The 25,130-nt window shown below is 42.2% G+C and overlaps 1 protein-coding gene across 1 annotated transcript in view; it reads right to left on the minus strand.

The window, feature by feature from the left end:
* Nucleotides 1-331: 331 nt before the first annotated feature.
* The window catches only part of LOC104276344 (bifunctional heparan sulfate N-deacetylase/N-sulfotransferase 4), a gene marked incomplete at its 5' end in the record, with an annotated part of 44,211 nt that continues 19,412 nt past the window's right edge, over nucleotides 332-25,130 (minus strand). The window contains 8 exons of the mRNA XM_009872624.1: nucleotides 332-561; nucleotides 865-967; nucleotides 4,626-4,735; nucleotides 6,481-6,651; nucleotides 7,575-7,749; nucleotides 9,274-9,397; nucleotides 10,463-10,559; nucleotides 12,176-12,358. Coding sequence (XP_009870926.1) covers nucleotides 442-561; nucleotides 865-967; nucleotides 4,626-4,735; nucleotides 6,481-6,651; nucleotides 7,575-7,749; nucleotides 9,274-9,397; nucleotides 10,463-10,559; nucleotides 12,176-12,358 — 1,083 coding nt within the window. The remainder of the gene's footprint in view (nucleotides 562-864; nucleotides 968-4,625; nucleotides 4,736-6,480; nucleotides 6,652-7,574; nucleotides 7,750-9,273; nucleotides 9,398-10,462; nucleotides 10,560-12,175; nucleotides 12,359-25,130) is intronic.

Consider the following 25,130-nt stretch of genomic DNA (forward strand, 5'->3'; position numbering starts at 1 on the left):
GGAAAAACCTCAGCAGGTGACCCACCTCACAGTCCAGCGAGAGATGTTCCCATCCTTTGCTCGTGTCCTGACAGACTGCAATCGGTCGTGTACACGGAAGTCAATCCATCCTCCGCACAGTTTTTGGTACTTCCTGGTGAACAGAGGAACTAGGCTGTGCACGAATCCCGGTCTGGATCAAGAGTAATGCTGCGTAGCTCTGTATTATTTCCTGGAAGCTGACAAAAGGGGTCGATGCTAATAACTGTCAGCGCGTGCATATAAACAGTTGTCGGGTTTGGTGTTGGGTTTTTTTCTTTTGTGTTTTTCAGATTTTTATTTTTTTTTTTATAGAAAGCGTTGTTCATGAGGTCCTCTACTGACGATCACAAGTGAGTCGGAGAAGCAAGGGGTTTGACGGTGAAGGAAATGGTCCTTATTTGGGTCCCCCGCCTGTGGGTGCTACCTGACCTTCTGCAGCTCCTGTCTCAGCCAGGAAGGCAGGGGCTGCCCCAGCCGGTGCAGCAGCTTGGACAACTCCACGTTGTGCTCTCTGTAGTAGCTCGATAGAAACGCTCGAGACTGAGAAGGGTGAGAAAAAAACCAACAGTCAAAGAAGGAAAGCCACCTAATGGCAGATTTTGGCAGGTGCTGCCACCAGGGAGCTATGCACTGCTCCAGAGAGAGAGGAATTAATCTCCTGTCAGCCAAAGCTCATTAAAAATTTCTGATTTTTTAAATATATTAAGCCTACAAAAAAAAAACTAAAACGAAAAAAAAAAACCTAAACGAAAAAAAATCTAGAAAACAAACCTGTATTTATTTTAGGAGTAAAACAAGGTCAATATTAAAAAATGTTCACTTAAATCTCAGGAAATCACTTACCTCTTGGTCCATTGGTGGGTATTTTCGACCTTTGCTTTTTCCCAGGCACTTTGTTTTCCCTCCTTCTAATAGCTGGCACCAAAATCCTTTCTGAGGGTCAAACCTACAGAGGATTATATTTTTTGAAAGACCTCACTACAGGAGAATCTTCCAGCTACTAAGACATCAGTGTTAGCCTATAATTATTGCTGCAGACACAATATGTTTTTTCCACAAATTCACTTTGTGAGGGGTGCAAGGCCAGAAGTTTTTCACACTGTGCTTTACCTACACTAGCAATTTTTTTTTTTGTCTACTTGTCCAGCATATAAGGGACAAGTTTTAAGCATGGATCTATGGGCTGTCACTCAAAGTCTTGAGCTTCAAGGACCTTACACACTCCGACTGTGCCTCATATTTTATTGTCTGGTTGTGGTCTGAGATTTCATCCGTGTCAAACTGTTCTGTATATCCCTGTAGAATGCTAATGTTTTGATCAACCGACACTCCAAGAAAAATTACCAGTCGTCTCTTTTCCTGCAATTAGATGCACTATATTCTCAAGGACTTGATCAGCTGTGCTCAAGGAAAGCTTTCCATACCGCAAGTTGGAGCTGATGCTACTGCAGGTGAGAAGAGTTCAAAAGGGCGAGCGGATCTATTTGCTGCCTTGAACAGGCAGAGACTTAATCCTTAAGTCACATTTATACAGAAAAGGGTGTGATTGTTGCATGACTGTGAAATGTTTAATGTTGATTTTTGAGTGAAAGAAATAGCGTTCAGGTCTAGTGAAAGAACAGCTGGTTGGCTGCTGATAATTCAACTGCACCCGAGCAGTTGGTTGTTCCATATCATTAGATCTAAATATAATTTTCATTCCAAAGATGGCATTATAGCATAAACACTGCCTTAGCAGTCTTATCTGAAATATGCAATTTGATTTCGATGTCTGAAATTCACAGATAGGAATTTGAGATTAAGGCTTTAAAACACGTACTCACTAAGGAATGAACAACACGCAGCGTTAAGTTTTGAATTTATTGCTATGGGACTCGCAGCATGCATAAAACATCGATAAGATTCGCATTTCTGCTATTCAGCAGGTGTTTGAAAAGGATGAAGGATAATTGGCTTAAACATGGAGTTAATTAGTTACAGACTACCTTTTTGCCCCGGGTCTATCCCTACGACACGGATGCGCCTGCAGTTTGCTGCTCTGTGTAAGTGAACTAATTTCTGGAGAAGGGTGAACCTTTCTCATGTTGGGTTTTTTTTTCACAGCCAGCGTATGGCTGCAGGCCTGACCCTTGTTCCCTAAATTGTCTCAGTAGCTGTATCAATTAAAAATAAATAAATCATTGATTAAATGGCTGTATCGATGATAGATTCATTTCTGCTTTGGCCTTTTCCATCTGCTCATTGCATGGCGAAGTACTTGAGCTAGCTTGCACTAATTTCCCAAGAGAAGCAGCAATATAGCGTGCTGGGTAAAAGGAAAACTGCAAAACTATGCCCCAAACAGTATTTCTGTCTCAGAAGGAGCATATTGAACATTATTAAGCCAATGTGCAAATTTGAGTAGGGGAAAAGAGGGTAAGACAGCACAGGCTGCTTTCAACCCATTGCATTCAGGTGTTACGAAACTCTCAGGACTTGTGAAAATGTAATTGGGCAACATGGAAGTATTTATTTAAAAACAGTGATCGCCTTAAGGCGAAAGCTGTAAGTGAGATTTTTTTAAGCAGTCAGCAGAAACTTTTCCTCCAAACCCAGGGATCTTGTCTTCCCTTGCAGAGTAAGGCCATGGGAGGCCCAGGGTTGACCCCGGACACCTGTACGCCCACCCCACCTCTCAGGAAGCTGAGGTGAGGAGGGTGCCTGCAGGGGCAGGGCTAAGCAACCAGGAGTTTTATTCTGTGGCAAGACGTAGTGGCACTCCGAGAGAAAAGGAATCCTGTCTTTTGCTTTTGAGGGCAGCCTCCCCTGCGAGGCTGCACGTGGAGCTGCCTCTGTGGGCTTAGATCTCGTCTGAATGTAACTCCTCTTTAGCGGTGTCTGTAAGAAGCAAGGACCTAGTTGTCCATCTCAGCTGTGGCTCTCACTAACCTGGCACAATGTGCTCTTCTGTCCAGATGCCCAAGCCCTGCTTCTGCCTCCACTCCTCTCTCGTTCTACGGCTGAGTAGTTAATTTTACTCTCCTGCAAGACTCTCGCATCATTACTCAGGGTGATGAACTTGTTGCTCACTTGTGTTTTCAGGCCTGAGTCCTTAGGATTCTTTGTGACGACTTTAAAAATGTGTAGTATACAGTTATTAGGCAGTAACGACTAGGAACGATCCTATGCAATCTTTTTTTTACTTTGTCAGTGCTACCATAAAGCAACTACATCGTTCCATGCATTTTTTCTCTTCTATTCTAAATCCCTACAGAAGTGTGTGTTTCCACAGCACATTTGCATTCTTGATGTGTCCAATCAGCGATTGCATAATTTTATAGATCTGTTTACAACCCGTTTTTCCTGTCCAAACATCTCTGAGAGGCCAAATTTTTTCCTGCTGTGTGACTCCACTGACTTCAATTTAGTTACAGAAAGGAAGATATATGCACGTGGGCGTGTATTTTTAAAAGCCTAGCAGAAGGCACTGCAGATGTGCAGCAGCCGTTGTTCAAACATCAATGTATTCAAACTCCTCCTCTATTTCATCCGATTTGGAAACCAATGGCTTAAAAAATTACATTCTGAAATCCCAAATTTTTTTCCTCTTGAAAAAGATTTTGGCAGAGCAACATTCTTAAGACCCGAAGAACAACCAGAGCTAAACTCTCGCTTTGTACCTATTATATAAGCATCCATCACCCCCCGCCCCAGCAGAGGAGCCATTAAACAACAATCTTAAGCAGAGCGGAGGCCGTGTGGGGTGTGCAGAAAGTCTGTGGTCTCGTTTTCCTACAGTTTTCCTGGTACCAGCCTGTGAGAAAGGTGAGATATAGAATTTTCTACTTCCCAGCCCACGTGCAGGCTCCTTGCACACCAACTTGAAAAAACTTCCACCCCAGTGCTGGGCTTCTGAGCCCACAGATATCCCAGGTCCCTCCCAGCCCAGAGCTTCTGGCTGTGATGAGATGATGCTCCTCACATGGAGAGGCTCAGTGCAAAAGCTGCTTAGAATTTTCTGCCTGACTGGGAGGGGAGAGAGAAATTTAGCCCACTTCTGCCCCTGCTGAGATTCTGTCTTCCTGCAGGGAATTGAGAAACGTTAAACTGAGTCCCACACGGGCCATTAATCCCCTTTCATGGGGAAAGCCTCACCCTCCGGGCAGCGAGGATGAGAAATGTGAGCTGGGCTCATCACAGCTGCCTCTGCCAGGTCTGAACCAAAGGTAGTGGGAAGTCAAGCCTTCCCTGAGTTCAGCAGACCTTGATTAGAGGCTTATTATTTTACAAACTTAGGTGCACAGCTTGCACCAGCCTAACTTACATTTTAAACTGTGCAGCAACTAGGTACCTTGAGAAAACAAGTCCTGGGCATCTCTGATCAAACATGCAAACGTAGGAGACGTTTCCTTCATGAATCTGGGCCTTTGTTCTGTGGCTGATGCAAAACCCTGAGCAGTAAGTTGTTGTCTATGTGGTGAGAAGTAGGGTCTGCATGTGGAAACGTGTGCAATTGTTGTAATGTGAGTGGGTTTTGTTTGTTTGTAATTAATGATCCCATGCTCTTGGTAGGAGGGGATGTACACCGTGACCCCATAGGGCAGACAATAAAGGAACAGACTCACGTGAGAGCTTCAGAGTAATTATAGTGAGGAGAGACTCCGAGAAACTTCTGCACTTCATCCATCACAGTAGCTGGGTCGCTTCTTAGCTGCTGTCCGTCAATAATAAGCAACTGCAGGGACAAACATGCGAGCTATTTAGAACCAGGGCCGAGGTTAACAAAAGAATTACACTATTTCCCTCCTGTGACACCGTGGATTTAAATTAGCACGTGACTTTGTGTGGTGCTAGTAACAGCCACATGGATGAAGTTCTTTTTAGATTTACTTTTTAATTTATGCTATTTAATTTCTGTAGGTGGGCCCCTTGTAACTCTGCGTGTGCAAATTGTTCAAATGGGCAAGAGTTAAATCTCGAGAGCCAAAACTAAGCCTCAGAGAATTCTGAGAAAAAGAGAAGGAAGGAATGAGAAAATATTGTTGAGGTTTATGGTGTGCCCATAGAAAATGTGGTGCCGAAGAACAATAGTAACAAAAAGCTCATATATAACTTAAAATTAAATGTTCAGAAACTATAGAATTGCATGTTCAAAAGTGGTATTTTGACAATTTATTTGAAACTTACCACCAGTCTATCAGCCACATAGGCTTGCAAAATTTTTAGCAAAGAGGTTTTTCTTGTTTTGTTTTTAATTAAAGATTGATGTGATGTAAAGGCACATTGACCTCCGCAAGCAAATGTTAAGACAATGTATCGAAAGTCTACTGGAGTACCGAGCAGAATTACTAATAACTATTCTGGGCAGACGCGTTTTATATTTATTGTGAAGGCTTATTATGAATTATTAAGTTTTTGAGTGCACAGGCCGAGTGAATGCACATTACCGACTGCCCATTAGTAAGCACCGTGAGTGCACTCTCTGTGTGCACCTTACTAAGAACGAGTGCATTTTGTTGTGTATCTTGTAAAATTAATCACTCTAACTATGCAACATGAGCAGTTACCGGTTTTACAAGGAATATGTCAATGTGCCCCTGAATGTTTAATAAGAGGGCTGCACTCCCTTTTTGCTGCGGCAGGGGCAGGAGAGACTGTCTAAAAAGAAAAGTGGAGACTGTAAAAAGACAGAGCTGCGGTTTCTTTTTTGTTTTTTTCCAGGACCCCGACTAAAAGGCAATACACAGTTCTACCTCCTTTCAGCAAAATTTTGTCCCATGTTGAGCAATATCTGGATCAACTTGTTCATTATCCTTGCTCATTAAATATCCTTTTACAACTTTTTCTTACAGTAAGTAGACATATGAACTGAGCTAAGGACTATGTCGACAGCTAAAGAGTATGTTATATTCTGTATATTCTGTTATATTCTGTAGTATGAAAATTTTACTTTAGGTTTATAAAAAGACAATTCAATAATACGTATTAAGGGAAGTGGGGCAAAATATGGAATTTCTGCTCTAACACTGAGAATGGTTAATTCCATATCAAGATAAAACCAACGTGAAATTTTCTATGAAAGGGAATGAGTGGGAAGCAGAACAAACTTTCTTTTTAGGAAAAGCCCGGGCATTTTCTGAATTAATTTGTCAGACCTTCCCACATTGTCTCGTTCTGCAGCAGCTTGTTTCTTGGGACCCAGAAACCTCGATAACCTTGGCTGGTCCTGGAAGGAACCCCCAAATTCCCACATCGAGCCCATGAGGCTGCGGTTTGCAGCATCTTCTTGTTGCCTTTTTTCCATGAGGACAGAAAAATCAGCACACTTTGGCCAAATACCCTGATCTTGTCAAATCTGCATTTCCTAACAGCAAAGAGTTCAGCTGGGAAATGTCCCATCACCTCTAATGATGAGGCCCTGCTCATTTTGGGACTTGCCGAGAGTCGCTGAGCATGGGGAAACAGCAGGTTGGAAATTACCTGAGCAGCAGGGTAATGAGTTAGCCACCTTTCGATGTGGACCGCGTACCAGCCGGGGGTCAGGCATCTCTTCTGCAGAGTCCTGATCTCCGAGGGCGCCCAATGGCTCGATGTAATGACTTCATAAAAATTGAATTTCAGGGCAGCGGGGTCCTCATGGGATCGCTGATGCTAACGGGAGATATTTAGACACGTATCACAAGGATGCTGAAGATGAAGCCTTAAGCCCCTCAAGAGCTGTCAGGGGGGCTGTACTGGCACAACCACACTGGCTGTACCCCCTCGGCTCCCCTCCAGCGACAGTTGTGCTGGGTAGGAGCAGCGGGGGCAAAGCAGCATGTTTTAGTTTTTGTAGAACTAATAATAACAGTATCAGAAATTATGTATTTTCTGCTTATTGCATGATTGTTAATTTGTGTCTGCTTTAACACTGCCTTTAGTATTTCCTTTATCTGTATGACTGAATCACATTTTCCATGCATGCTTAAATGTCTCTTTAAAAATATTATTATTTTTTTTAATTGAGTAGACTTGGTTATGAAAAGGTGTGGTCTCATTAAAAGGCAAGAAAGACCGTCCTATAGCTTCCTTGGAAAAACAGAAGGCTTTCTTTTGTTTCCAGGGAGAGAAAAAAAAAAGAATAACAACCCTGGACACAGCTCTTTTTAACTCCTTGGAAAGTTTTGAAGACGCTGTGGACATGTGTACAGCACTGCGCATGGCTCAGCTTACACGCTGGAGGATGGGATGAGGTACCAAATTCTCAACATCAAGAGCTCTGATTTTGTAGCTCAGCCACGCTCCTTTTCCCCTGTGTATCTCCTCGGGCGAGGAGCACTGCTTTTCCTCCGTGCAGTGTCAGCTGTAATTGAGATTAAACTGTTTGTTTACAGCTGGTGGCAGCTCTGTGCTGAGAAGTTTCATCATTTATGACATTGGTGTCACAGGTGCCAACTGCAAAAGCTGGCATTCAGCATCCTTCCACTTCTACCCGGTGCAAAAGCTCTGCAATAAATCCAGAAATTCCCACCGACGCTGGCCGTCAGCCCCTGGCATTGATCGCACTGTCTGCTTCTGGAAGGCAAGGTCCGTACCTGGTACCAGGAATAGGCTCGATCGGATGGGTCGATGAGGATGGTGATGATCTTGGCCTTGGGGATGAGGGAAGCAGCTCGTTTCGGGGCTTCCTCAGAATGGAAATAGTTGGCACTTTTCTCAAAGAGGAGGTCAGTGGTGATGTTGGAAGGAGTGGGGAAGAAATCCATGTACCTGGGAGGTGAAGAAACTTGTTAGAATTAACGGTGTCACAAAAGGGTTATATCCCTCTGTTTCCCTTTTTCATGGTAGGTGGAAAGGTGAATTTTCAGACATAATTCTCAGAAGCAAAATGGAATTTTTCGTCTCGCTCCAGAAATGGAGTATGGGGAGCATATCTTGGCTCTTGCATGGTGCTGGTAATAGCTAAATCCTCCATGAAGGCAGGTAATGGGGTTTTTCCTTTGATGGATGGTATTTTTGGCTAATAAGTTCAATGTCAAAGGGATATTTTTCACCAGTTTGGAGTGAGATCAGTTTTAGCTGCAGAAAAAAAAAAATGGGAAAAGCTTCAAAACGTCAACCGTTTAGTTTTAACATTGTTGAAATATTTCATTTTAGTACCGACAAATCTTTTCTTTTAGACATTTTCAGAATGCAGGATTTGAATTTTTGTCTTCGAATGGTCATTTCCATGTAAAATTGATTGGAAATAAAAGTCAGTAACACAGAAAGTCCAACTGAAAGGGCAAAGAATTCAAATGAAGCACAAAGTGAAATAGTTTTGGAGGCATTCTGGGGTCCCTTTAGTTGTGCTGAGCACTCAGGGAACTTACAGTTTTGGTGGGACTAACTGTATTTTCTGTCTTTTCTATGGCAATGAAGCATGTGGGGCCCCACCCTGAACACAGGAGCCTACTGACGTTTGAACCCAGAGGCCAACGTTGGTGAAGCGTGGCAGAAGAGAGGACAGCCTCTTCCTCTCCTTGTTGTGTGAAGGGCTGCAGAGGAGAGACCCCCCATTAGCGTTCCACATGCTCTACGACAGCCACGACTGATCTCTTTCTTCATGCGGTATGGAAAAACAAAGGCCAAGCATTTATTTCCCTTTATTTTTTGTGACCCCTTGGACAGAGAAGTCTGTTTTTATCAGTCAGGCTTGTTTGCTCCACACAGTCCCCACGATGTACGTGGGCAAGGAAAACCGCTCAAGATTAATCTGTTTCTGTGCAGTGTTTGTCTTGTATTTCAGTTTTCTCAATTGGATGAGAACTGCCCTTCCCTGTGGAAATGAAAGCCTTACAAAAATGCTTTTGTTAAGCAAAAATAGTGAAAGCAATGTTTAAAATTGTGATAGGAATTCCAGCTGAAATACTTTACAGTGGGATTTTTTTTTCCCCACGAAGACATGAATCAAATCTTCATGAAAAGCTGCTTTAGAAGAAAAAGAGTATAATTCAGCAGAGAGACAGTTCTGAAAAGACAGAGATACTGTTCAGACAGAAATCATAACTGAGCTGGCCATTGTATTCATTTGGGGAAAAAAAGAAGAAAATTGTTAGTGTAATATCTAAACAAAATTAAGGACTTGAGTAAACGTCCCATCATTACGAATTAGTTTCTCTTTCTGTCTGATAACGCCAAGCATAACAAATTCATCCAGTAATTACGTCCATGTCATACACGGTTCTGTAACTGTTCCATTGTGATTTACCAGGTATTAATAATGAACACTTACTTCTCTTTTGTAATTCTTACCAGTCAATTCCCTTGTGATAGTTGTTTCCGTTGAAGAATTGAACCTCCTCAAAAGTTTTTGGGCTAGGGAGATTACTGATAATGGAAGGATGCATCAGAAGAAATAAATAAAGCGCTGTTGTTCCTACGACAAGAAAAAGAGAGGCCATTAGGAAATGGAAGAAAACAACGCTTTGACTTCATTCATTCAGGCAAGTACTTTCAATCGAGGCATGCTGAGATATACAGGAAAATTAGATTACCTTTGACCAGAAAGTTGTGTACTTATGAAAGGCCCATGTGAGCAGGAGGGCCTTTCAGTGGGAGAGGGGAATATGTGCAAACTTCCCTGCTCGTCAAATTTTTCTCATTTCCAAACTCTGAATTCTGTTGTCTGATGCAAGCATGACATCGCCGTTCATGACATTGCTTGCTTGACTGTGTGTTTAACCCGAGAGGGAAACCGGGCTGAACTACCTCTGTTGTGCAAAACTTCTCAGAAGCACTAGTTGTGGGATGATGCTTTTTTTTTTCACTCCCAGAATTGCACTTGTGTCCTCTGGGTATTACTCCTGGGGGTCTGCCAGTGAGAAATGAATCGTCTATTTCGGTGCTAACAAACCTGTATGAAATGAATCTGCTTTAATATACCAGCAACTACTTTTTTGTTATTTGTCTGACAAAACTTACTGGAAGTGATGGCAGTAAATGAAATTTTGGAGAATGTGTCTTTAAACTTGCTCTGCAATGATATTGTGCTGCATGAGCTATCGTTGGACTATGAAGCAAGACCTGCTTCTCTGTCACTGTCATCTGTATGATCTTGGATTAGTAATTTACTTCCCTACCTCAGCATCCCCTTTCTGTAATATGTCCACAACAGCAATAGCTATCTCAGGAGTGGGAATATGTGGCTTAATTCAAATAATGCCATGAGATCCTCAGAGGCCTGCAAGGTGGTAAATGCATTTATTGTCAATTAGGGTCTCAAATGCTGTTGAAATACTTTGTCACAGAACTTAATAACGATCTTAACATAGGGCAGCCTGACAGCCTGGGTTTTTTTTAGGGTAAATAAATGCAATTTTACTATCCAGAGGTTGTTCTTGCCTGTTGGCAGTGAAGGAGCTGCTTTCAGTTTACAGGACACAAATACAAAGATACCCCTGAGGGGTGGACTAACTTTGGTTACAAATTCGTTACTTCTTACCTGTTTTCTGGGGTCCTATCACAAGAAATTTGGGTAGGTGGTCACAAGTTTTGTCTCTGGACCAAATGTCCCTGTGCCGTTTATCATCACACGGATTCTGAAGAAGAAAAGACAGTCTCGTAGGTCATGGTAGGGGCATCCTAAATGACTGCAGGCACGTGAGCCTGTGCAGGATCTAAATGTTACACATTAAGGCCAGAGCCTTACGCTACATAGTAAAATTCCACATTTTCTGCTAAGAATTTGCTCTTGACAGCTCTGGTACAGATCCATGGAAGCATTCGGGTACATGAGGACCAAACTCCTGGGTATCCTTCAGGACCAACCCTTACAGGGGTCCCGGAGAAGTCAGTAACACTACAGAGCCGTGCAAATCCTGGAGGCATTGGTGTCAAAATCCACACCCTGTGGATTCCCTTTTCTACTGGATTCCCTTTCCTCCACTAGCCGGGCTCATTTCATAAACTCAGAGTCTAGAGGAACCTATGTGGTGCCTTTGACTAAAATTCAATGCGTATATAATGGTTTGGCATGACTGAGGATTAAGTTCGGTCATTAGAAGAAAGGAAAAGGAAAAGAAGGAAAAGAAGATTAAAACATTGATTTAATAAGGTTTTCATTTGAGGTTAAAATGAAAACCTCTGTTAGAATAGCTTTAAGGCATTACTTTCTTAGATGACAAAATGGTTTCAGATGCGTGAGACTTAATGCCAATTTTAATTTACATAAGAACCCAAAAGGAAGCACGAAATAGAAATGTAGGATATTATTCATCTCCTTAGCTTTCTACTTCTGATGAATGCAAAATAAAAATGTGTGAACAAAAGAGCCACAGAAAAGGTTAGGACCGACTGCTCTTTAAAGCAGTTATCATACAGACACTGCTTGCTTACTATTGGCTGGTAATAGAAGACACAGTTTGCTAGTGAATAAAGTTAACGAAATCTAATGGAGAAAATCATTAACTGATGTGAATTGCTGAAGCTCCGCTGGACTCCATGGAAATAGTATAGATTTATACTTCTCTTGCATCTAGGCCAAAAATAATAGGGAAATTTTCTGCTGCTTTTTGCTAGCGTAAGCCCGAAATAACTGCACAGATCTCCACGGTGTCGCTCTGGATTTATGGCTGCATAGCTAAAAGCACAGCGTGGCACATCATATCCTGAGTGAGAGAAGAGCCAGATATGTGTGACGATGATTAGGAAATTACAGCGTTGAGATTACAAGCAGCACTATTGTGCATTTGCAGCGGGGATAGAAAACAGCCGCTCTGTACAGAAACCCTTCTCCACTCTTAAAATAGCCGCCCATCCCGCATTCCCCATGCCGACCCCTCCTGCCCTCCCCTTGCCTTGCTGTCTCATTGAAGGGGGTTCAGCTGGTGGGAAATCCTCCTCGGAGCTGCAGAGATCCAACATCAGTGATCCAAAGGATCCAAAGACAGTTCAACACAATTAGTTAACGCGATGCATCAGCAAATTCCAGACAGCAGGGAAGGGAAGCATTCCCTCTCATAAATGGCCATTAGGTGAATGCCTGATTAGGGGGGAATAGAAGCTAAACCACTTCCAGTCAAAAGCAACGGTCCCTCAGAAAAGGAAAGCGTGCAGGAAGAAATAACATATCTGAATGTGGAGTGGGATTTCTTTTTTAAATTTTTTTTTACGGGAACATGCGGATTGTGATTGGAGGAGGAGGATGTGTCCTTACCTGCCAAAGAGGGTCCGTCTGCTCTGGAAAGAGCTCAAAGTACTTCTGAGCCAGCTGAACTGGGGGCAGCGTCTGCAGTTTTAGGTTAGTCGAGCTCTTGACGAAGTTGGCCAGGTTCGCAAAGGTGTATAAGCCCAGGCGGTCATTCCCGTAATTAGACAAATGGGTCATGAAGATGCTGATCTGGGAAGCAAGAGAAATGCAAGTCACAGGACATCAGGAGGTGGCAACCTTTGGCTGGAAGGGCAGGCATCATGCTGGTTTTGACAAACAACATAAAATTCTTGCATGTCTCCTATTTACTCCTCTGCTTCTCCTCCCTGGGCGGGCGCCAGGGAGGTGGTGGTGTACGCGATCCCTCGAGTTGGAGTCCCCAGCACCCTGGTCCCACTGAGGGTTCAAGCTCTCTGCTCCTTGCACATGTGCAGACAAAGCTTAATTTCAGGGCTGCTATTTATGGAATGAACATGGAAATCTGGCTAATACTCTGTCTCCTCCAAACAGAGGGTTGGCTAGCTTGTGAAAAATGGGATGGCTGCAAGTAGGTGAACAAGTTCTGAGATGTAAAAATTCCAAGCCTTGGTGAACGATGATTTCTCAGCTAGATGTCACCGTCACGGTGCTCTCCTCAAAGCCAATATAATTTCTGCCTTTTTATCAGCCTTGCGATGGCCCGCCTTTACGCGGCCACTGCCTTGTAGATCTCATAATTTCTTTCAGAAAGATAAAGAGAATTTGTAAGAATAATGTGAAGAATATATTTCCCAGTAGTTTCTTTATATGAGGTGATCAAACTCAGTTTTGCAGCTGCAAAGGCCTGACTTATCTGTAGATCGTGATTATTTAGTTTTATGAAGATGCTATCAAACCGAGAGGTCCTACTTGACTGTTTTATTCACAACATTGGACCAAGATAGCACGTGCGACAGTGGAATTTACTGATGCTGTTAGCAAGAAATAAAATACCAGTGGTAACTGAACAGTGTATTTTTTTTTTCTTTTTCCACATCATCTCTGAAGATGACTCCAGAAAATGCTGGTGGGGAATTGCGTGGTTTGCTCTCCTGCCATAACACAGGAAATGTCTGGAAAATGAAAATAAAGGTGTGCAGGTGCTGGGGGGGGTGTAATTGATGCATATTTTGGTATGTGAAGCGCCTAACTCTGACGAGGTTAGGCATTGGGAGGGAGGATCTCTGATTACCAGGTGAATCGGTTGCTTTGCAGGTGGGTAACTATGTCCAGGTGAGTCTCGTTTGGGATGGTGAGAAACAGGAAGGGAGGGCACAGCCCCTGTGAGCTTATAAAGAGATGTGCAGGCACCACGGAGGGTGCTGCTGGAGCAGAGGTGTTCTGGAGAGTGTTTTCTTTTGAGATCTTCCGCAGGATCTCTGGGAAAAGAAGCACACGCAGGTCAGTAAATTGTATTTTTTTTTCACCTGGATGTCGAGGGAAACTGAGTATAGGTTGAGTGTGTCCAACCCGGGCACAGGGGATGATGTTTGGGCCGCAGTCCGCCAAAGCTTAAGGTTAGATATGATGGAGATACCAAGGTGTGTGTTCCCTTTCCTGGGGGAAGGCTACGGTTAGGAAACTAGGTGGGTTGTTGTTGCACTCCAGTCTGTTAGAGCCTTGGAAATACGTGTCTCAGCTGTGTGGCAACCAGGCCCACCAGCAGCTAAGCTGGTGGGAAATGTGAATCTCAAAACTCATGGCTTTCCTGTCCAAAATGGTGGCAAAATGCTTAGATGTGTCCCAAGAAGTTTGTATCCCTGTTTCACAGGGTTAGGTCCTGCTGTCTGTGCAGAGCTTCCCAAAACAAACTAGGGCCACCCCCTGAAGAGCAAGTCTGCTGCTTTGCGCTCCCAGGCTGGAGTTCCAGCAGCTGACCAAAATTCTGTGTCCCTAGTGCCCCATGCTGTCCTGACTTTCAGATTAACCACAGCATAAAAAGCCATGAGTTTTGCACTTTCACTGCCTTCTTCTGCCAACGCAGTGCTTCTTTAAGCACCCAACAATGTTTAAAAACCCGTCCATTAGTTTGTTACATTATTGATAAGGCTTTTAGTACCTCTGTAAGGTGAAGACGGATGGAGCTTAGGAGGAAGTGTCCCTTATGGCCTATCTGCAGTATGTCTGCACTGTACCCACTTCATTCTGCAGAAGGTAATTTATTTTTCACTTTTATTCAGTTCTGAGACTCTGTTGAACAAAAATTGGCAATGTGCAGGATGTTTTTTCTGTTGGCTCAACTTGGAGTGCTGGTGCCTATGCATTTTATGACTGATAGTGTTTGACATAACTGGAGTGAAAATGAAAATTGCTCTCAACTTTTAAGCAAGGTAACAAATCTCTGAGTTTCTGGTCTACTGACCTTGTCCCTCCTGCCCGATGACCCTCCAAGTAACCCAACAGAAACATATCCTTTCTAGTTTAGAGTTTAACTCCTCAAAATGTGACAAGTGCTTCATGTAAACTCTTTTAAAATTGTGGAAAGGAAAACCCTTATAAGAAACATTGAAAGAGATTATCATCTTGCCTCCAAAGTGTTTTTTGATAAGTGTGAAAGGGCCTGTCAATGACATTTAATATTATTGCAGCAGTTTACTATTATCGCAGCACATAAAGTATGCAAGTAAATCTACTTGCTCTTTTTATTTTTTACACTGGAATTTGGATGATACCTTTGTAATGTGCAGAGGTACTTAGAGGAGAGGTACATGAGACATAGATATATTAGGATAAAAGAGTAAGAGCCTTGTTTTCATCCTTTCTAGGGCAACAAGTAAGCTGCAGGGCACAGAGTGGCACTAAGGAGCAGGCAGCACTTCATCAAGGCGTGCAGCTCGGTGCAGAGCATCACAAAGGCAATAAATTGTTTCGAATTCCTGAGGCTGGGGAAAGGGCTCTGGCTGCACTGCATTACTCTTCAGGTTAAAGCTACGTGTGCTATAGAAACCTGCGGCGAGGTTCTGGGTGAAATCCGTCCCTGTTAGCACGCAGTTTCTAGACAAAGTGATATGTGAAACAAGGTTGGTTGTTACTTTGGTGCTGGTTGTGTCCCCTCGAGAATGCCAGAAAAATTTTAAATTATATTTTGAACCCCTCATTTGATTGTAAGAACCATCTACAGGCTTTTAGCTGTGGCTTTCAAAGACTTGCACAAAGAAAGGAATTGAGGTTTATGTTTGGCTGGTGATAAAACTGAGGCACGTGGGGATGGTGTGATTTGCAAAGAATTCGGTTCCTGCAGGGAGCTTGATGCTGGACTAGTCTACCCCTCCCTAGGGCAGTCCATGCAGCACGTACATGAGTATCTTATATAATATATATATATTAAATGAAGGGAGAGCTGTGGCCCACAGACTACAGAAATTCTGATTTTACTACTGTAATAGGTTTTTGCTTCTCTTTGCTTCTGGTGCATGCCCTGTATTAATGTCTCAGAGGTTTTCACCATGGCTTGCAATTCTTCTGTTCAGAAGAAAGCTGTGGGAGGAGACCAGTGGTCCTAAATTTGTCAGACCACCTGTACAGTTATTAGGCCGTTGTGGTTGATAAATTGTGTTATTTCTGTTAAGCTGGGTGGGCAGGGGTAATGAAAGTGTGTCTTACAGTTCTGACACCTGACAGAATCCAACACAAGTCATGTCCTGCATCTGATATTTACCAGCTCCCTTACTCCTGAACCATAATATTTGGCTAAGTGATGTACTAACAGACCTGACCTTGTCACGCTTATGATCTAATATTGTTTGTAAACTAGCAGAGGCACCACAGTACTACTTTACCATCTGGTTGTTGTTTGCAGAGCTATTTAAAATGGGTTATATTCAGAAATAATGGCTGCACGGTATATTCTCTATATGTCCAGTTTGTATATACATGTTAGATTAGCTAGTCAAGAAAAATAACAGATTTGTTTCAAAAGTATTGGAATACAAACCGTGCTAGGCCTGCTGCAAGTGCCCCAAAACTGCACTTTGTACTCAGACTAAGTGCTGTTTCTCCAGATGCGCAGATTTATGTACCTGTTAATGCAGAACACGGAGGTTTAGTTCCTCCTTAAGTGCTGAACTCACTACAGTTGTAACCGAAAACACCTGGGTTTGGACAAAGGTTGCTACTTGTCTCTGGAGGGTGCTATAGGGTGCTGGGCTACTCTAAGACTGGAAATCTTATCTGTAGTCTTTTTTCAGGAGGATCATCCCAGGGAACTGCAAAGTGCTGTAGATTCTCAAGTACGGACATAGTTGTAAAGACAAGTTTGTGGAAAATATTGAACTCTAGTGGGACTTTGAGACAGGCCCAATGATCCACATCATGCCAGCAGTAGCCACGTAGCTGTGAAGATCCTTTAGCCACTTAGCTGTGCTCTCAGAGGCTGAAATTCCTCACTAGATGTGACTGCAAACATCCTGAAGGTGAAAGGGTAAAGTGACTTCCAAACCCAGGACATTTTAGCTTTTAAAACTCTCTCCTTCTTGTGTGAGCATTTGTTTACTGCAGGATTTAGTTGATGCTGTACATGGGCCTTTGAGCGCGGCAGCGTTTGATGTTGCACTTCAAAGCTGTGCCTTTGGAGGGCTGAGGCTAAGTCCCACCCTCAGCTGGTGTGAATCCCTTCAGCCTGAGCAAAATCTGCTGTTCTGTTGATTTGTGCAGAAGCTGAGGTTAAATAAGGCGGCTTTCTCTGCCTTCCCCAGCAGCCCGTGCTCCATAGCCACCAAGATCTTTGCTGCCTCTTGTAGTGAATCCAAACAACTAGGTCCTTTGCCTGCTTATATTTTGGCTCTGCCCCTTTGCTGGAAAGCACAGGAACAGAGATAGGTCTCACATAAGTATCCTGCTCTTCTAAGAGGAACTTGTTCATGGTCTTTAACAACTTTTTCCTTGCTGATGCACCTCTTAAATAAAATTTGCTAGAAGGGAGGAGTTAATGCATGCAAAATCAGCCAGGGGTACAGCTCAACCTCATGCAAAACAAAGACGTATTGGGAAATATGTGATGTAGGCATCCTGTTCTTGGAGAAATGTGGTAGCGTATTTACTGCTCTTCTCTGCTCCTCTCTTGCGTGAATGTTTCCCAGAAAAATGAATTTTGCTATTCCATCTTTTGCCATTGTGCTCAGAAAATGCTGTGTGAGGCCTCCAAGAGCAAACTCTTATAATTGGATCTAGATGGCAGCACGTTGTATTTCTGAATGTGTAAATGGGATGTCACTGCTGAGAAATGCAAAGCTGTCAAATGTCCATTTCCTAGTATCAAGCAGCTCTATGCTAGGCTGACCGCAGCAATACCTCTTGCAGTTTGGAGTGTTTAATGTGTTTCACATCCTGACAGCCTCCTGTTATGGATTGCAGACTTTTCCTGTACCCTATGAGCCAGAGCCCCATTCGCTGATAATGAATCCCAGAACGCCCGGGCCCTTAATGCAGCTGTTTGTGCAGCAGCACAAAAAGCAAGCCGGGAGTGAGATTTTTGTGTTGACAAAGCACTAATTTTAATAATGACAAATTGTTTCTCGAGAGTTCAGCTCTATTCATATTCATGACCCTACTGCTATGGAAGTAAAATCATTTAGATGCCTGAAAATCACTTTTTATTTTGTTGTTGTTACTTTTACTCTACTTGCGTGCTGCACATCTTCTTACGTTTTAGCATTCTCGACAGGATAATCAAGTATTTCGTAAACATGATATCTCTAACGAAAGGCAGTTTGGGCAAGGGATTTTTGTCTTTGATGGAAGGGGGGGAAAAAAAACGTTGTATGGTGGCTTATTTCCTGTGCCCATATTGATTGCAGGATCTGTATTCCTCCCAAAATGCTTCCAGCTGTGGGAGGGGAAGCTGCTGTCGATTAGGGGTGAGCTGTGGCCCTGGGACAGCTTGACAAATGCTGTAGCCTCTCTGTGTTGTTTTAACATTGCCTATTCAAAGAGCAAACTTGCTTCTTGCTTATCCAGGAACACTTTCTACTTTTCAATTATTTAGTTGGTATGATTAATTCTTTATTATGGACAGAGGAATCTTGTGTGTTGTTCCTTTCCATGTGAGAATAAAGTTGCTATGCATGTATTTTCCTTTTTTAACATCTACCCAAGTCTCACTACTGAATAGACCCTAAATAATGTTCACTTTTCAAGACGGCAACTCTTTCCTGTGTTATGTACACCTTTGATACCCCTGACATCTGGTGCTCTAGATGAACAAAGCTAATTAGGAGGTTCCACTCAATTAATATATATTATTTTTTTAAAAGCCTGCAATTAAAAAAAGAGTTGTTTTTTTTTGTTATTGTTATTAGGGTATGCTTTCAGAGCTTGTGAAAAAAACTGCTTCTGTTGATGACTTAGCAATCAGCACATAGCTGCATTGATGTGGAAAACACAAATGGATTTTTTTTATGCCTGTTCATTTGTCACACTTGCCTAAGTGAGCAGCGGTACATCTAATTGTGGCCCAAGTTTAATGAAATCTCTGCAAATGTGGTGCTACCAGTTATAGCTGTGGGCCCCATGAAATCTTTGCAAAAGTCTAGAGCAATTAAATCTTCCTGTTACAAGCAAATATTTGCATTTTTAAGTGGAATGCATGATATAGGAATTTGTTGCCATCTGTGTGTTCTCTATGAAAAGACTTCCCTAGAATATATTCTATAAATTTTCTCTAAAAAAAATTTAAAATCTATTCAGTTCAGACTCAAGGTTAAACCTAACTTGGAAATACCCAAATGAACCAGATGAAGAAGGATCTGGGTGCCATTGTCCTAAGTCAAAGCTGTACACCAATCTTTTTGGCCAGTGTATCACAAAGTATCACCAAAGAAACAGCTCTGCGAAGTCTCAGATGGCTTTGGTCTTCAGTTTTCCAAGATGATCAAAGGGTTTGTATAAAGAGATAGTTATCAATAACCCATTTCCTCGATGCTATATGTTGCAAGGTCCTCTTTTATTTCTAGCAAACAACTACAAAATAGCGGTCAAGGCTGTCAACCTCTTTAGTCCTAATTCTCTGCAGATAAAAATCAGTTAAGCTTCAATAACTTTGTGCCAGTAAGTAATTTGAGTATTCATTGGCACATGTTTGTGATACCGAACTACATCCCACTCTGTCTACAGAAAATGATGAAGCTTTGTCTATTACTGCACTGAAATAAAGAAAGCTCTCTTGCTGTTCTTCACGTTGCCAATATTGTTGTGATGGTTCAGCTGTTGCAGCAGGAGGGCTCACCTGAGCTGACAGGGGAATGGTGGCCAAGGACCAGTCCAAGTCCCAAGTCCTCTGCAGTGCTTCTGAGTAGCGCACGGCAGGCAGCACCTACGTGATGCTGTCTGACAAACCTCAATTCTATTGCAGCCTGGGAAAAGGTAGAAAGAATTCTCATCTGCAACGCAACACAGGGCCACGGAGGACAAGGGATGTGCGGGCAAGGCTTGTGAGTGATATTAAAACCCGCTGGTTAATTAAAATGCGGGGCTGGTTGTGGATGAAAATATTTTGCCCTCGGTTGCACGGAGGAATGAGAGATGATGTGCAGGTGCTCAGGCTGGAGCCGTGTCCATCAGCCAGCCTGCAGCCTTTGCTGCTTCTCCCTTCACCAAACTCTCCCCTACTTATTTCTAGGGCAGGGTCAGCTTTGCCCTATTATTTGCTTCTTCCTAAATGCCTGATATCTAATTAAATAATGACATATTTTAGGAGCGTGTTGATATTGCAGATAATTCAGGAGGGATCACTTTTTCTCATAGATTAACTATCTCTGCAGCAAAACTAATTACTGTTCCAGCGTTTTCAAAATAGCTTATGGGGCCTTTTACTTGTGTCGGAAAATTTCTTCTTGTTTGACTTTTATTCTAATGGAAATTAACAGCCCTCTTGTTACTTGGCAAAAAACCTAAATATGATGCTTAAGTTTTAAGCAACACGAAACCTTCATTATGTAGACCACAGAGGACGAGCCATAAGGAATAGCGTGTTTGCTCTATATGTGTAGTACTTGCGTGGCTGCGGTTCTGGGGTAGGAGGAGGAGACTCTGCTGCTGAGGAATCTGTGCAAACAGCTCGACAGCGCTCAGCCAGGGCAGCCAGGCTGCCAAGCAGCTAGCAACAGTGGTAATGAATATTTATGAATGCCACATTTGAGCCAAGCCAAGCGGTGTGCTTGACTCCAGTCCCCCTGCACGCGCGCTGCGCGTCACCCAGGAATTCTCCCTTCGGATTTCTCTCACTTACAGTGACCTGGGGTTCAATTCTGTCATCTCACATGTTGAAGGTGTCCTTACTCTGGTAGGGAAGACTATTTCTAGGCAAGGTAGAACTAATCCTCAAGTAAACGTGGACCTTACGACTGGTGGAATGACCACCTTAGGAAGTGAAGCATTTGCTGTAGGGCTGCAGGTGTGTGATATATTGCTCGGTGTTAATACAAGGCACAGTATTTCACAGATCACACTTCAATACAAGAGGCCGAGGTACAAGCTGCCCTGTTTGCTGCAAGAGGGCTTCCGTAAGCTCAGCAGCAGCCTGACAAAGTACTGCTGCTTTTTGTTTAAAGTTAATTTATTTTTTTTTTTTAAACTTGATCTTCAGTCATTTTTCTATTTACACTTCCAATCAACAAGTGAAGACATAATCTCCTCAACTGGCTAACTTTGGCAGGGATGTGCTCATGCATCTGTTAATGGGAAATAATGGTCAAAATTATTTTTAGCTTGGTGAAGGATCATTAAATGTTTCTCTTGATAGATGTGGTTCAATAAGATCTCATTCAAACTATGTTTTCAATGGAGTGAATTATGTGTATAATGATTAACGTGGTGCTTCATAGCTTCCAGGTAAGGGAAGGTCAAGTCTCTCAGAGCAATGCTGGCATTCCCTATGGAAATTACTGGCCAAGACCCCTGCACAGCACGTACAATCACAAAACTGTAACTAATCCAGCTGAAAATGAGCCCACTTCTAAACACTGAATAAGAATTTTCACCAGGATACTTTCTTTCAAAGACAGAAATGCTAGGCAAGCTGATATAGATTGAAGACGCAGGAAATTTATCATTTGTTTTTATAACTGTTCTACTGTCATGTTGCTATTCTAGCAGTTTTATGAAGAGCTGACTGTTCTGTGTTATAGAGTATTCATAAATGATGATTAATTAATCCATTTTGGTGGCCCACTCTGAGCAAACAAACCTCAGAGTTAATTTAATTCTCCACTCTTAGTTTCAGAAGTAAAAAAAAAATAGAGCATTTTCAGTTCACTAGAGGATATAATATTCTCATATCAACTGCTTTCCAATTAATTTTGAATGGTGAACATAGCAAGGAAACTTTGTTCTTGTCCATTTACTTCTATTAAGGATTCATTTTCAATAATCAGAGAATTCTGAGTCAGCTCATTTTTACCTTAAAGGCTTGCTCCTGACAGTTTTATAAATTATCATATGGTGTGTGCTTGAAGGTAACAGATTCTGTTTCTCTTTACCCAATAACCCTCTTGTTGATGCACAGTCATTTATTACTATTTCTGCCATCACCTAACTTGCTGGGAAGTAATTCTGATGAAGTACAAAAAACACATGGTGTGCAGGATCAGTTCAGCATCAGAACGAAAGAGATGTGTTACCTTGAAATATTTTCTTCATGCTCTCAGTTTCAAACTAATTAGTTTCTAAATATGTGGCTAAAGGCTTAAGTTTCCAAGGGATAACATTTTCCTACACCAGTTCTTTGCAGCTGGGGTGACCATGTGGAATGAAGGAAAAAAAGCATGAATTACAAAGCAGAAAAAAGATGCAGAAGCCCAAGCAAGCTTGGAGTGCATTTAATCATGCACCTGGAGTTGGAAGATAAAAGTGGCTTTGACTTTGGTGTTTGTGTTAGAATATTTCTATCATGTTATCGGTGCCTACAGAACTTGTAGCCACATCAGAAAATAGCTTTAGGAGATGGGGTGATTTTGCTGTGGGTGTCCTTTGTAGTGTGCTGTCTTGCAAAACCAATGTCTGTTGATTGAGTTGAACCCTAAATACGCTGTGGCAAGAGAACACAAGTGTTTACTATGCTGAACGTGCATGGGATCTTGGTCTTGTTCTGAAAAAAAGAAGGCATCCTCCTCCTTTCCTCAGGAAAAAAGCCAATGACTGTGTCCTGCAGTTACACAACCTGCCTAAGCAGCTCTGGCTGGGAGGTGCCAGGATGCCAACCCCATGGTCCTCTCTCTGGGGACAAGCGCGCGGCCGCTCTCTTGTGCTCTGCTGTAGCATTCACTTCATGTGGTAAAAAGGTTCTCGATGTTGTACTGGTAGGTTATTGGGCACCTGTACAAAAGACCCAACTCGCTTCTTGCATTTTGTTTGGTATGTTTGTGACCATCAAGACCAATTCTCACATAGCTGATTAACAGCAAAACTTCCTTCCAATTTGATAGGATGAACGTGTCCCTTTGATTGTGTTGGAGAGGGACACACCTGTCCCTGTAGGCAGTAGCTGGTAATTTTGGCTCAAGAGGCATTGATATTTTTCTAGCAGCGTGGTTGCTTCTTTTCTTTTTCCTATTCCCTGAAATATGCTGAGATGCACTATTCACAGGGCCCTAAGTAGAAATGCATTATGAATTACTCTTGGATTGCAGTGTATTTCCTATAATGCCAGGGTTATTTTTTTATTCTTTCTACAGCTATGCTCAGAGAAACAAAGCAAATAAAAAGAAAAATATTATTAACACTCGAGATATTTCATAATAACACTCCCAAATCTCTTGTGGAAGGTATAAATTAACCCCTCTCTGCATTTACTTTTAATATTCTAAAGCAATAATGTGTGATTCTCATATGTTTTTGTGTTGAGGGAGAGCAGGAAAAAAAGAACACAACGTTCCAAGTATGGTACATGTGGGACATGCAGAATCTAGATTTAAAGACTGGAAATGAACTATAACCCTTTAGTTACGGCGAGAGTTTGAAAACATAAATGCACTTAAGTGGCCTTCAAAATTAAAAACATCCCATGACACTTAGAAAGGATTTGCCTCTCTACAACATCTTGTTCAAAGTTAGAGTAATAACGTACCTCATTGCAGAGACTGTCTGTAGCTTCTCCGGAGCCGAGTTCCAAGTTACCTTTCAATCACAAATCCGGTTTCACTGTCGACAACCAAATTTCTTGCAAAAGAAGCTAATCTTCCTGAAGTTTATATGCCACATTTCATCTTGGGTTAAAGCTTCTTTGGGATGTTTGATTCAAGCAGGAAGGAGTTTTTTAAAAAAAGAATTTAACTTTTCCTTCTTTCTGCTCATTATTTTTTTTAACTTTAAAAATGGTTTGATCTGTCGATTGCAAGCATGTCTTAATTTGTTGGCTTTGCAGACAAAAAAGCCCAGGTTATGCAGAACATGACATTTGTCTCTAGAAACCATGTGGTGATGCAGGTATAAATATTTTGAGACTTTTAAAAATATATCTATATATAGCTCTCTATGGCCTGTGCAAGTTCTTTTATGGTGGAAGCATGAAAAGGAATGGAGATGGGGGAGACTGAATTGAAACAACCCACAAGAAATGAAGAGTTAGCCCAGCCAAGTTCATGTGGGTAACAAGGAGGAAAAGGAAGGAAGAATAGGAAAAGAGAAGCATCTTGTGAATTAAGACACTGTGTATATGTCAAAATCTGAGCCTTGGTAAAGATCTTCAATTTAACTATCTCTCTAGGGTTATCTGACCTTGTTGGTTCCCGGTCCAGAAAGTCTTAATTTACTATGTTCATCTGACCAGGAGAGAGATGGAGATGTCTTGAGATGGTTGGTGGCTCCTATCGGGTTTCACGTTGTGTGAGTTTTTCCACTGCTTCAATGCGACCAAAGACTGGGACATACTTGACAAGAAACTTTGCCCTTACATGCACAACAAGGGCTGCAACTGCTTTGGTTTCACCGTTAACACTCTGGCTCCCAAGGCCTTGGTGGCTACAGATGCAGAACAGGGCTATGCTGGAGCAGGAAAAATCTAAGATGCTGTAGAAAAGGAGGTGGCAATATTAAGGGGTATCCGTTAGCATTTGAAGGTGAAGAGATAATGAGAAAAACACACACCAGACTGGCAAGTAAATCCAATTAACTGAATCCTTAACTGAGCAAGTTGGTCTTGTTGGTTCTTCTTAAAGCCCAACACTCTTATTTTTCTTCAGTGTTTGACTGCGGTGCCTTTTGCGCTGTCACTTGCTGGCTTAATAAAAAGCTCTCTGGTTTAAAGAGTTATTTTTTTTCTTAGGAGAAATGACTCTCTCGCTGTTGTTTGTAGGGGCAATAATATTTAGGGCTGTATTTATTAGCTTATCTCAGCTGTTAAACGTTTATGACCGTTCTTTATTGTCTGTGAAGCAGGGGAGTAAAGGAGACAAACTGAAAAACAGATACTGGCAGACCTTGCGGATGCTGCAGATGTGATATATTGAACAATTTGTAAAGGCATGCCTTAAAGATGTCAGAGCATTTCTCAGGAGACTGAACGAGGGGCAACGGTCAGAGAACATGGGCTGAACCCACTTAGTTCTGAGCCTGACATTTGGAAGTGGAAAATCCTCCTTAAATTTAAACTCCAATGGAGGACTCTAATTTTTGAGAAAGCTGCTTTTGCTGCTCAAAGTAAGGAACTGGATGGCGATTTTTTTTAACTATCATTTTCCATGGTTTCCATTTTGAGGCAAAGCAAGAGATTTGCTCTGTTCATGCCTTTTTTCTTGCTCCACCTCACGGTCCATGTTTGCTTGTGATAGCAGATGACCTGACTGTGCTGCAGAAAACAGGTTGCTCTGACTTGATCCCAACTCCTATGCCCAAGCTCACTTTCAGATTGACTTTAATGCCAATTACCTTATTTTCCTCTCCCAAGTATGCCAAAGACAGAAGGGCATGGAAAGCTGGTTAACACTTGATAGGAAAGCATTTAAAGAAGGAA

The sequence above is a fragment of the Apaloderma vittatum genome, unplaced genomic scaffold (genome assembly GCF_000703405.1).
Source record: "Apaloderma vittatum isolate BGI_N311 unplaced genomic scaffold, ASM70340v1 scaffold15277, whole genome shotgun sequence".
NCBI lineage: Eukaryota > Metazoa > Chordata > Aves > Trogoniformes > Trogonidae > Apaloderma > Apaloderma vittatum.